Source organism: Ovis aries, chromosome 20 (genome assembly GCF_016772045.2).
Source record: "Ovis aries strain OAR_USU_Benz2616 breed Rambouillet chromosome 20, ARS-UI_Ramb_v3.0, whole genome shotgun sequence".
NCBI classification, from domain to species: Eukaryota; Metazoa; Chordata; class Mammalia; order Artiodactyla; family Bovidae; genus Ovis; species Ovis aries.
Genome location: NC_056073.1, coordinates 20,377,388 through 20,390,318, shown reverse-complemented (window position 1 = coordinate 20,390,318; position 12,931 = coordinate 20,377,388). Strand labels below are relative to the sequence as shown.

Here is a 12,931-nt window from a genome sequence, read left to right as displayed (position 1 = left end):
TATACACGACCACTGGAAAAACCATAGCCTTGACTAGACAGATCTTTGTTGGCAAAATAATGTCTCTGCTTTTGAATATGCTATCTAGGTTGGTCATAACTTTCCTTCCAAGGAATAAGTGTCTTTTAATTTCATGGCTGCAATCACCATCTGCAGTGATTTTGGAGCCCCCCAAAATAAAGTCTGACACTGTTTCCACTGTTTCCCCATCTATTTGCCATGAAGTGATGGGACCAGATGCCATGATCTTAGTTTTCTGAATGTTGAGCTTTAAGCCAACTTTTTCACTCTCCTCTTTCACTTTCATCACAAGGCTTTTTAGTTCCTCTTCACTTTCTGCCATAAGGGTGGTGTCATCTGCCTATCTGAGGTTATTGATATTTATCCTGGCAGTCTCAATTCCAGCTTGTGCTTCTTCCAGCCCAGTGTTTCTCATGATGTACTCTGCATATAAGTTAAATAAGCAGGGTGACAATATACAGCCTTGATGTACTCCTTTTCCTATTTGGAACCAGTCTATTGTTCCATGTCCAGTTCTAACTGGTGGGAAAACTAAGGTGCAGAGAGTCACTTGCCCAGGGTCATATAGCTATAAAGAAGTAGTGCCAGGTTTTAATCCCAGGCACCGATCTGACTCTGGACACTGCTCTCTGATTCTCAGAGTCTAGATTTATAAAAAAAATCTTGATTTTAATTTTTCCAGTGTTAGAAATTTCTAGGTTTCTGTGGTTGACTTTTTTTTTTTTTTACCATGCCCAGTCAAGAAAAATTTACTTCCCTTAGCAAAACCCAACTTGTTCTGAAATAAAACAACCATAAAATTGTCATCAGTAATGAGTTTGCCTCCACGGAAGCCACTCCGATTACCTCCTTTTCCCTTTTTCTTGGATTGCTTGCAGTGGAAGCATTCTCAAGCCAGGTACCCAAGGGCTGCAGGCTCTGAGGGCTGTTTGGAAACAGAAAAGCTGTTTCAAAGAAGTCCGAGGTGATGGAGTTGTGCTCATAGGAGCTCAAATCTGTTGAACTTGGTAGTGCTTTTCTCAGCCCTGGATGGCAGCAGCAGCAGCTGCTGCAACCAAGAAACCCCCCTTGCTTTGCCAGAAGCCTCCTGGACTCCAGATTCCAGACGGTCATCCTGTCTGTCAGCCCAAATTTCCTATGGCAAGTAGACTTGAAGTGTAAACACCGGGGAGCCGGGCTGAAGGGAGCAGATTCTTCCACTGACGAGGCTGCCCGGTCCTTGCTGTGTCCTTAGGGTTGCAGTCATCTCACAGGGAACAGGCAGGAACAGGCGGGCTGCTTTCCAGTCCCCCACTCCCCACCCTCTGTCTTTGCCACCTCTGCTTCCAGTAATGCTGTTTCCAGCAGACGGCACCTTTCAGTGGATTCTAGGATGTTTGAGAATTATAAAGCACACACAGCCATTGCAGGAGAAAAGCCTCTTACCGCGACAACTTCAAAAGCATTACCTCGTGCAGAGTGGAGGGAGGTGAGGCCTCTGCCCTTGGAAGGCCGCTGTCCTCCCCAGGCCCACCCTATGGTGACTTCTTCCTCTAGACTTTAGAGGACAGTATTTATGTTTTATGGAGGAGGAAACGGCAACCCACTCCTGTTACTCTTGCTGGGAAAATCCCGTGGACAGAGGAGCCTGGCTAGCTACAGTCCCTGGGGTTCCGAAGAGTCAGACACGACTGAGCTACTGAGCATATTTGTTTTTGATGTATATTTTAGTCTCTCATTTATCTAACTAACAGTTTTTGAATTTAAGCTATTTGGGATACTGGAAAAACACATCAGCATTTTCACCATGTAGGGCGAAAATACAAGCAGGGAAAAAAAGTCCCTCACCAGTGAGTGTCCTTGAATCAACCTGGTCAGGTTTATGTAAGCAGATTTTGCAGAGGAGGAAGAGTTGCTAGAATTCTGTTGATCGTTCTTCACGAGTAATTAGTTGTTACCCTTGCAGTGTGTGTACAGAATTTGATGTGTTGGGTTGCTAATATGTCAAATTGTAAAAAGTAGGTGGGTTCAAGTTTATAAATTAAAAAGAAATTCTTACTATATTTTGTCAAATTAAAGATGCCACTGATTGTGGGATGTACTGTTTATACTCCAATAAGGAGAAAAAAGAAGGCGGCAATGGCACCCCACTCCAGTACTCTTGCCTGGAGAATCCCATGGATGGAGGAGCCTGGTGGGCTGCCATCTATGGGGTCGCACAGAGTCAGACATGACTGAAGTGACTTAGCAGCAGCAACAAGGAGAAAAAAAAAAAACAAAACACTGCAACCGAGCTATGGAAAGGCATTGATTAAAAGCAGATCATTTAGATGTAGAATCTAAAAAAATGATACAGATGAACTTATTTACAAAACAGGCTCACAGATATGGAGAACAAATGTGTGGTTTCCAAAGGGAGAAGGGGTGAGTGAGGGATAAATTAGGAGTTTGGGATTAACAGCTACACACTACTATATATAGGGCTTCCCTGTGGCTCAGCTGGGAAAGAATCCACCTGCAATGTGGGAGACCTGGGTTTGATCCCTGGGTTGGGAAGATCCCTTGGAGAAGGGAAAGGCTACCCACTGCAGTTTTCTGTCCTGGAGAATTCCATGGACAGAAGTCCATGGAGTCGCAAAGAGTGGGACATGACTGAGTGACTTTCACTTTCCCTATATATAAAATAGATAAACGACAAGGCCCTACCATATAGCACAAGGAACTATATTCAATATCTTGTAATAGCCTATACCGGAAAAGAATCTGAATAAGAGTATCTATCTATTTGTCAGCCTGTCTGTAAATCTGAATTACTTTGCTGTATACCTGAAACATTATAAATCAGCTGTACTTCAATTTTTAAAAAGTACTTTCAGATATCTTTGAATGTCTAAAATATGGTGGCAATGTTTTAGCCCTAGTCCTGCCTCTTTTCCATAAAGTCTGACGGCCTGATTCTAACTGTGTTGTTCAGTTCTGAGTTTTTCGCTGTGGCCAGTTGGCTCCCTGGGCTCCTTTCTTGCTTCCTTTGGGTCTCCTCCCACCCTTCTGGCTATTCCTTCTTCAACTCCTCGGCTAGGTCCTCCTCTTGGACCCCACCTCTGAATAATGGAGAGCAGTCTCCACCCGCACAGATTCCCTCCCTGGGTGACCCATGGCTTTACATACCATTTATCCGCTGGTCATTTCCAGGTACATCTTCCCAGCCTGGATCCTGCACCTGAACTCAGGCAGAATGCCTCCCACCTGCCTGACGGACCCAGATGTCCAGTAGGCACCTTCCAGTTCAGATGGGAAAATCTGAATCCTGAACCATCCAGTCCACATCAGTTACCCAGTGCAGCAGATAGCGCCTCCAGTGTTCCCCCTGATTAAAGTGAAAGTGAAAGTGAAGTCGCTCAGTCGTGTCTGACTCTTTGCGACCCCATGGACGTAACCTATCAGGCTCCTCTGTCCATGGGATTTTCCAGGCAATAGTGCTGGAGTGGATTGCCATTTACTTCTCCAGCAGATCTTCCCGACCCAGGGATCGAACCCAGATCTCCCGCATTGTAGACAGACGCTTTACTGTCTGAGCCAGCAGGGAAACCCTAAGCAGACCTTAAAGTCTGCTAGGTTGGGAAGATCCCCTGGAGTTAGAAATGGCAACCCACTCCTGTATTCTTGCCTGGAGAATTTCAGGGACAGAAAAGCCTGGTGGGCTGCAGTCCATGGGGTTGCCAAGAGTCGGACACGACTGAGCACACACGCGTGTTAGAATCATCTTTAACTCCTTTGCTTCTTTCTCACCCCATATTAGATCTGTTAGCCAATCCCACCTGCTCTATCTTCAAAACAGATGCAGAAGCCGACCATTTCCCCTCCTTTTCTCAACCACCACCCTGGCCCAAGCCACTGTCACCTCTCTCTTGAATCATTGTCTTGACATCTTAACTGGTCGCTCCGCTTTTGCCTGTGGCTGTTTTAGTTTATTCTTGACACAGTGGCTAGAGTGATCCTGTTTGATGTAAGTCAGATAGTGACTTTCGTGTCATTGAAAAGTCAAAGACCCCAGTGACTTTCCATTGCATGCACAGCAGCAGCCTGGAGGCCCAGTGTGGTCTGTGCTCCCCTCCCAGCCAGTCAGCTCCAGCCTCCGGTGCCCACCATGTTCCCCATGGCTGACTTGCTCCAGCCACACCGGCCTTCCTCCCTTCACACCTGGTATTCTCTCCACAGGGCTCGCTCCCTCACCTCTAAGGCTTGATTCCAACGTTAGCTCAGTGGACCCTTCTCTGAGATACCAGGGAGCAGGCCCGTATCTAAAATTGCAGCCCAGCCTGCTCCATCACTTTCCCTTTGCTCTCTTTTCGTCCCTAGCTCTCCTGGCTGGCTGTCCAGCACATGGAATATTTCATTACTTCCCATATCCCTCAACTGAATGTAGGCTTCACCAGGGAAGGATTGCTTCATTCATTGCCACTGCCCAGTGCCTAGAATTGTGTCTGATGCTCAGTAAGGGCTCAGTGCATTTTCGTTGAATGAATAAATCAGCATCTTCAGATACAGGCTAAGATGAAGGAAGAGGGCATTTTTGGCTTTGTGTTTTTTTGTGTGTGTTCCTCTGAGAAATGAAAAAAGGTTATTAGTTGTCCTCACAGCATCAGTGAAATTGATATCTTTCATCTGGAAAACCATCTACTGTCTTGACAGAATTTGCCCTTGGTAAACAGTTCCTCTGTTAACCGCGAGACCTTTGCACGGTGGTTTTTAGCGGCTCCCTAGATTCATCTGAGCTTGTAATGATTGCCCATTGAACCTTCAACAAGATAGTGATGAATTCTGCCTTGGAAACCACGTTAGGGTTTCAGATGAAATCGAAACAGTTCCCCCAGCTTTTCACCTCCACAGGGAAGGACTATTTTTAACTTGGGGCAAACCAAGTTCCTGGTGTGGATGAAGCAGTTTTCTGTGTGATGCTTTTGGGAGTGATCGTTATAGATACAGTGTGTTTTTATAGTTATTTTTTGACCATGCGGGATCTTAGCTTCTCCACCAGAGATCCAGCCTGTGCCCCCTGCAGTGGAAGCACAGAGTCTTAACCACTGGGTTGCCAGGGAAGTCCCGATAGAGCATGTTCTAACCATCCTATGACATGCTGGTTACTGCAAAGCACATTCATGTGTGGGGTGTCTGCTTTTAGGAGCATTTACTGTATTATCAGGCCAGTCAGACCATGGCTTGGATAGCTTATCTCTGGAGGAGGTTTCCACCCTGGTGGGACCTCTTTGCCTCATGAGCTCTGGGCTCAGATGTGCAAACAGTGGACCCCCCTCCGTGGAACCCCTGGCAGAGGGACACGTTCTTGCACAACAGCTGGGCTCCTGTGCCAGGAAGCCTGGGTTCCCCTCACTGACAGCCACATGTTGGCCTAACTTCTGGTCATGATAAAGACTGTCGACCTGGCTAGACCACACAGCAAGGATGTGATAGCCTTTGGTCCCTTACATTCTCAGGGGTTTAAGTTACAGACTAAGGGGATGATAAATGGTGAGGGTGAGCAGTTTAGGCAAGAGGGACAGGATGACAGAATGGCTCCCATTCATTCATTCATTTGTTCAGAGATACTCATTGTACTTTTTATTATTGCTAGGTTCCAGGAGTTGGTGGGGATCATGGTGGTGAGAGCAGGCATGGGGCTCAGGCAAAAGAGGTCCAGAAAAGACATCTCTGAGAACATGACCATTGTAGAGGGCATCATGGAATGCTAAAGCTAGGCTTTTATTCAGATTTCTAAACTTGACCTACATTGCTCTATACAGACATTTTATGTGCTGTGTCCATCTTTGCCCTGTGTCTGCTGTTGGCAAACTTGAGATTACAACATGTGTTGGTGAAGAGCATGTTTGGGGTGAGGAGTCAGGCTGGAGGTAGAAGTGAAGTGGTTTTGAGCTCATGTGTCCTGTTTTCTACATGTATGTCTCAGGAGACTCTGTGTGTGTATGCGTGTGTGTGTGTGTGTGTGTGTGTGTGTGTGTGTGTAGAAACCAACACAGGGATAACTGTGGAGTCATCTATCCTGGGAAGAGTTTGTGTACTAATTGCCTCCATGAGAGTTTTTCCATTATTTGTCCCTCCTCTTCCCCCACTTCTTTTTCTAGAAGGATAATGAGAACTGCTGTACATTTCACAAGGATGGGAGATGCAGTGGAAATCTTTTTAAATGATGAGAATGTAGTACCAGCAAAAAGCTTATACTAAACACATTCATCCCTTCGATGTACTCATTCCTGTACCTCGTGGTTGTGTAGCATGGAATTCAGAGGGCTGTATCGTGGGGTCCACACGACCTCTGTTTCCCCCAGTTCTTTCATCACCGTTGTTTGTGTCTCTTCCAGAGAAAGCTTTACAGTGGCTTCTTAATGATGGCGCTCATTTCAGATGTTTATCTCCAAAAGAAAGAAGCTTTAATACTTTATTTATAAAAGTCAGTTCAGGTTGTTATTAAAAGAGGATGAACCCTTTCTTGCATGCTGGCATTGACATGGAGCTTGAAAAGAAATGAGCCTCCAGTGAGGGTTGTCACCCAGATTATATCTAACTCAGGGTTTTATAATGTTTGGGAAGATACTGTGTCTTTCACGATAACCTCATGCCTTTTTCTTGAGCTCCCTCAGGGTGGAGCTGGGCAGTCTGCTCACTCAGAAGAGGGAGCCCCCAAGTGCTATCTTGATGCTCTGCGTGTGGCAGGGGAGGCGGCACTGACCTTTCACCTGTCCCTTTTTGTGAGTGGCTATTGTCTTGTGCAATGATGCCCCTTCGGACACATACTAGAAAGATTTCAAGAAACCCAGGAGGTTGGGATGCTGGAGCCTGGCTTCATCGTTCAGTGCCCGTGATCCTGGTGCTAACAGCTTGTCTTTGTAGAACTCCTACCTTTCAGATTCGTTGCTCCAGTGACTGTGGTCCAGAAGTGCAAGAAACAGAGGAAGGAGAAAACCAGGGTGCTTTATAGTTTTAACACTTGACCCCATCCATCTCCTTATCTGGCCTATGAAATAGGAAGTGGTATTTTCATTTTACTGATGAAGACACTGAAATCTTAGAAGTCATTTGCCCCAAAGTCACACAACTAACAGGTCACAGAGTTTGAAACCATATCTTGGGATTTATAAGTTCGTGATCTTTCTACTACTTGGCACCTTAAAAATCACAAGCCATTTCCCTTGGGCCAGGCCCATCTTCTCAGATGCAGCCCCTGGCTAGTGTAGCCCCTGGTTTATAGGACTTGTCTCCTTCAATGACTTCTTTAGAAACTTCTACCATTCCCCAGAGCTCCAGGACCTGCAAACACAAAAAAAGCAAAGTTAACCTCATTGCCCATCAGTCAGCCTTTCATGGGTTGACAATTATATTGCTTTTCAACCTAAGGAAAAAGAAGTTCGGCTAAATAAGTTAAGATTAATTCAACACCTAGTGACTGTCTTCAATGAAAATTCTCAGAACTCTGATGGACAGATGACCAGGACACCCTGCCAAGCAAAGACTTGGTCTCAATCTCAATTTCACTAGCATTTCACAGTGAGGTTAATCATTGGAGTAGGACCTTTCAGTTTTGTGTGTGTGTTTCTTTTAACACAGTGCTTTTCTAAGTCTTTTTGCCATTTGATACTTCACTCTTGCAACTGATGGGAATGTAGTACCAGCAAAAAGCTTATGCTAAACACATTTGTCTCTTTGCTGTTTTCATGCCGTACATCCTGGTTTAAAGCAGTTTAAAATGCTACCATCTCAAAGATGGCAGAACTACAGCACATGGGCTCATTTGTGTTGCTTATGGCTGCTGTCAGCTAACAACAGAATTGAGAACCTGCATCAGAAACTGTATAGTTCTCAGTATTTACTTTCGCCCTGTACAGAAAAAGCTTGCTGAAACTTCCTTTTTTTTTTTTTTTTTTTAGGGACCATAGTTTAAAGAACTATAGTTGGTATCCTCCGAGAAAAACTTTCCCAGCATCTGCTTGGTCAGTAATAACAGGCCAGGAAGAAGCACACACGTCATGGCCACCCCTGAGTGCATTCATATGTGGACTGTGCCCGAGGAGCAGAATTCAAGCAAATAATAATGTTCCTCTATGACACCCCATTCCACACAGTCCACAGCAGAGGTACCACTAGCTAGCTAGGCAGCCTTAAAACTGGTCATTAATCTTTCTCCATGAGATTCCTCACCAATAAAATTAAACAGTTGAAGAAAATTTATATATCCACGTAACAGTATGTATATATATGAGTTGTATATGAATACATGTCTGTAGAAGTGTTATATGTGTTACATATATAGCTTTAAAAGTAGTAATAAAATAAAAATAAATATCAAGTGCAGTAATAAAATACAGAGACCTGTTCTCCCACCATGCGGCTTTGGAAGTTGGACCTTGTGAATACCTTTGAAGTCCCCTCTGTGCACCTGTCCAGTAATGCCCCCCTCCCTCCCCAGAGGTAGTGATCTCAGTTAATCATTCTACTGCATTTCCTATACTTGTATTACTGATTTTGCCTGAAACTTTTTTTTCTAAACAAAGAACACTTTCAGATCCCATCAAATTTTGTGCTCCATTGGCATGACTTCATTTTCTTGGTGCTAAACTCTTTGTCTGAAAATCTCACAAGGGCTTTCAGTCCAGCAAACACAGTTAACACACAGTGGCTGCCCAGTGAATACTCTTGAAATACTCTGCAGGTTTTTCTTTTCCCTTTGGTGGCGATGGTGGGATTGGGCAAGGTATACCTAGAGTCATGGGCTAGTTCAGACTGGTCTTCATCTGTGGTGGTCTGTGATCCTGTGCTAGGCTAAGAGGCTGGGGTCTCCAGAGCCAGTGGTTGCCTTCTGCCTTTGTCTTTATCGGCTCTACAGTGGGAGGGGCCAGGCTGGTTCACATGAGTTGACTCCATGTTTACATAGTAAAAGAATAAGGTGAAACATGATTCATGGTCCTTAAATTTAGCTTCCAGTCAATCTTAGTTGAAGGAAAATCTCGTTGCACCCATTCTTCGTGTTTTCCTTTTTTTTTTTTTTTTTTTTTTTGTAATTTTTGTGGCTGAAAAAAAGTATAAATGCTGGCTTTCGGAAGAAGAAGCTATTGTTAAGCGTAAGCCTTTTAAACTCTATAATTACTCCATAAAGCCTGTGTGTTTGCATCAGAAATGCATTTTGTCTTAAGTTGTAGTGCTCAGTGTATGGAGCATTTATAATGATGGGGTACTTCCAAAAATAAATCGACTCTATAGAAAATGTTAATCAGCTCATCCCCAGGGACCATCCTGAGTATCTCCACTGTACAAATGAGGAAATGAACATGACAGTTAGTGGTTTGCCCAAAGCCACACTGTCACTGGCATCACGAAGACTTAAGCAAAGGTCCCACATACAAGAAAGCACAGTCATGTTTCCATGCAAGACACTGTGGGCCTTCCTCACATTGACCTACATTAAGATTCAGGGACGAAGCATGTTTGGAAGAATCGACTGCATCAACCACAAAGAACTGGTTTGCTTCTGAAAGTTACCTGTGGGGTTTTAAATAGGACTTTTTTTTTTTTTTTCAAGTCTGTTTGCTTGAAATCAAAAACTATGTATCGCTAAAGATTTCTATGAAAACTAAAAAGCAATGGGTTCAAGTGTATTTCACACTGCCAGGGAAAATAGTGTGAGAAGTACGGTCATTTCTCAAAGTGTGGTATCCTACTTTTATAGTTTTCAAGAAAGCAGCCTGCTACCAGGCACTTACTTTCCGAAACCATTTTCAGGGGATTGGTTCAGGATATTCGCAGCCTTCCAAATCATCTGCCTCAGTAGCATGCTGTGACTGAGGAAAGGTTTCCTTGGCTATGCAAACCACAGAGTCTTCCATTTACAAGGACACTTCTGGAATTCTTAGTGCTCTTTTCTTAGGCACAAATGGATAGTTTATAAATATTTTCCTCAACAACGATTGGAGCAAAAACCGTTTGTTTTTTTCCCTCCTGACTAACCTCTGCTGCTGCTAAGTTGCTCAGTCGTGTCTGACTCTGTGCGACCCCATAGATGGCAGCCCACGAGGCTCCCCCATCCCTGGGATTCTCCAGGCAAGAACACTGGAGTGGGTTGCCATTTCCTTCTCCAATGCATGAAAGTGAAAAGTGAAAGTGAAGCCGCTCAGTCGCTCAGTCCTGTCTGACTCTTAGCGACCCCATGGACTGTAGCCCACCAGGCTCCTCCATCCATGGGATTCTCCAGGCAAGAGTACTGGAGTGGGTGCCATTGGCTTCTCCAAGACTAACCTCTAGTTAATTGAAAAATTCAGTTAACCATCCTGGTAAATTCTTCTTCCTTTGCTTTCTTCCCCAAGCTTCACTTGGGAATGTGACTCCCTTTTTTTTTTTTTGAGTAGTAAATGCTTTAAAGACTTTTTCTTCAAGATTTTTATTTTAAAAATTGAAGTATAGTTGATTTACAATGTTGCGTTAGTTTCTGGAGTACACTGAAGTGATTCAGTTTGACGCATATATATTCTTTTTCAGATTCTTTTCCATTGTGGTTTATTACAAGGTATTGAATATAGTTCCCTATGCTATACAGTAGGACCTTGTTGCTTATCAGTTTTTTATATAGTAGTTTGTATCTGCTAATCCCAAACTCCTAATTAATTCCTCCCTCACTCCCTTTCCCCTTTGGTAACCATAAGTTTGTTTCTGCATCTGTGAATCTGTTTGTTTTGTAACTAAGTTCATTTGTGCCATATTTTAGATACCATATATAAGTGGTGCCATGTGTTATTTGTCTGTTTCTGACTTACTTAGTATGATAATCTCTAGGTCCATCTGTGTTGCTCAAATGGCACTATTTCATTTTTTTACGGCTGAGTAGTATTTCACTGTGTATACATATACCATATCATCTTCGCTAGCTACAGTTAGCCAAGACATTGTTAACTGTAGTAACTCTGATATCTGGGCATGTGAGTATGAGTATTGAACGATATGGTATTGACTCAGAGGATTCATTCACCTGTGGTAGTAACTACCAGAGCCCTTACTGTGGGGTTATAGTGGATAAATTTGGGCAAAGCCAATGCATAATTGCAAAGAGATGGTGCTTTATAGAGGAGGACACCAAATTTTGCCATGTAGGAAAGCCCCTACTTCACAGCAGGTGGATGCCAGGTACTTATCCTAGTTATCAGACCCCAAGATTTGATTTTGGCATTTCACACACTGATCATCAGATCTGGGAACTACAGATCCACGCTGATGGATTTACAAGTAACCGATGAGCTAGAAAGACTCGGTATCCAGTGAGTTGGGTTCAAAAGCCAACCTGCCTACCTTTGTGATATTGGGCAAATTATCTTACTTTTTTTCTTTTTTTTTTTTTAACCCAGACAATTGAAATGTTAATATTTTATAAAAATGTTCCAGGAGTTAATGCCTTCACATAATATCTGGAAGATAATAGCTATTGTTATTATACTGTCACTTTGCTGTTGCCTCCATTTATAGCTGTGCAAGTCAGTTTAGGAGATTGAATAATAATAGATGAGAAAGCTGCCCTTTGAGTATAGTATTTTAAAGCGTGAGAAGGAATTGGACTGGATCAGATGGGTGTTTGTCAGTTTGTGTCCTGGACACCATAGCTTCGACTCTCAACACCCTTTACCCAGACAGTGTGGGATTAACTCCACTTCAGTTTGAACCTGTGGCTTATCTTTTTCTAGATTTCATGAAGTCACCATTTTTTTTTTCATCTGGGAGCCTCTTGTTTATTTGATTCCAGTTTTTAGCAGCAAATAAAGGAATCACCTTGAGTCCTTTGAGTTTGCCTTTCAAAACATCTTTAAGGGGCGATTTATTATTCTTCCCAGGTTGCTCCTTCTCCTGGTTCCACTTTCCTGAGGTGACGTTTGCAGGAGGGGGGCTAGCTCATCCCAAGGATGGGCGGTGTATGCCAAGTGCTTCTAGAAGACACTGCATTCCCTTGATTAGAGCATGGGAAAGCATGCTTCTTTAAGTTTGTTAAAACAGAACGGCCTTCTATAAAGCCCTCATGTTTCTGTATTTTTTCTTTATTTTGTTTTGTGTCTGGTATAGGTATTGACATCCTGAAGCTGGTAGCAGCCCAAGTGGGAAGCCAGTGGAAGGATATCTATCAGTTTCTGTGCAATGCCAGCGAGAGGGAGGTGGCCGCTTTCTCCAACGGGTACACGGCGGACCACGAGCGCGCCTACGCAGCGCTGCAGCACTGGACCATCCGGGGCCCCGAGGCCAGCCTGGCCCAGTTAATTAGCGCCCTGCGCCAGCACCGGCGCAACGATGTGGTGGAGAAGATCCGTGGCCTCATGGAGGATACAGCCCAGGTAACGCAGCCCAGCTGTCTGTCCTTCCTACTAACCTTTAGGTCCCTGAGCTCCAGATTTTACCAGATATATGTCAGAAGAGAAAAGAACTGCTCCTTGCTATTTAGCTTCACACACACACACACACACACACACACACACACACACGCGCGCGCGCGCGCATCTCTTCTAGGGCAGTGCTTCTAAGCTGTTTTCCATTAATCATCTAGAGAACTTTTAAAAAATTCTGGTGCTTGGACCTCACTGTAGACCAAATTAGAATTTCTGAGGACAGGCCTCAGAACGAGTACTTTCAGGAATCAGTATATTTAAAGGCCCTGTAAGTGCTTTTAATGTACAAAACTGAGAATCTTTGCCTTCGGGATGGAGCCTGGCATCAGACTGTACATCTAGTTCTATTCCTTTTTTTCCCAATTTACGGTTTCATTTTGCATAGCACACTTTGAACAAAAGTAAGAAGGAGGACTTTTTCCTATTCCCTTCCTCTAACAGCCGATGTTTTCTGTGATGTCATTTAAGAAGGCTCCCTCTCACCACCAAGTATCCTCGAGGATGCA

The 12,931-nt window shown here is 43.9% G+C and overlaps 1 protein-coding gene across 1 annotated transcript in view; it reads left to right on the top strand.

Annotated features, from left to right (window-relative positions):
- Nucleotides 1–12,931, top strand: part of TNFRSF21 (TNF receptor superfamily member 21) — a 64,473-nt gene that overhangs the window by 25,218 nt on the left and 26,324 nt on the right. The window contains exon 4 of the mRNA XM_012100789.5: nucleotides 12,109–12,374. Within this exon, the coding sequence (XP_011956179.3) occupies nucleotides 12,109–12,374 (266 nt within the window). The remainder of the gene's footprint in view (nucleotides 1–12,108; nucleotides 12,375–12,931) is intronic.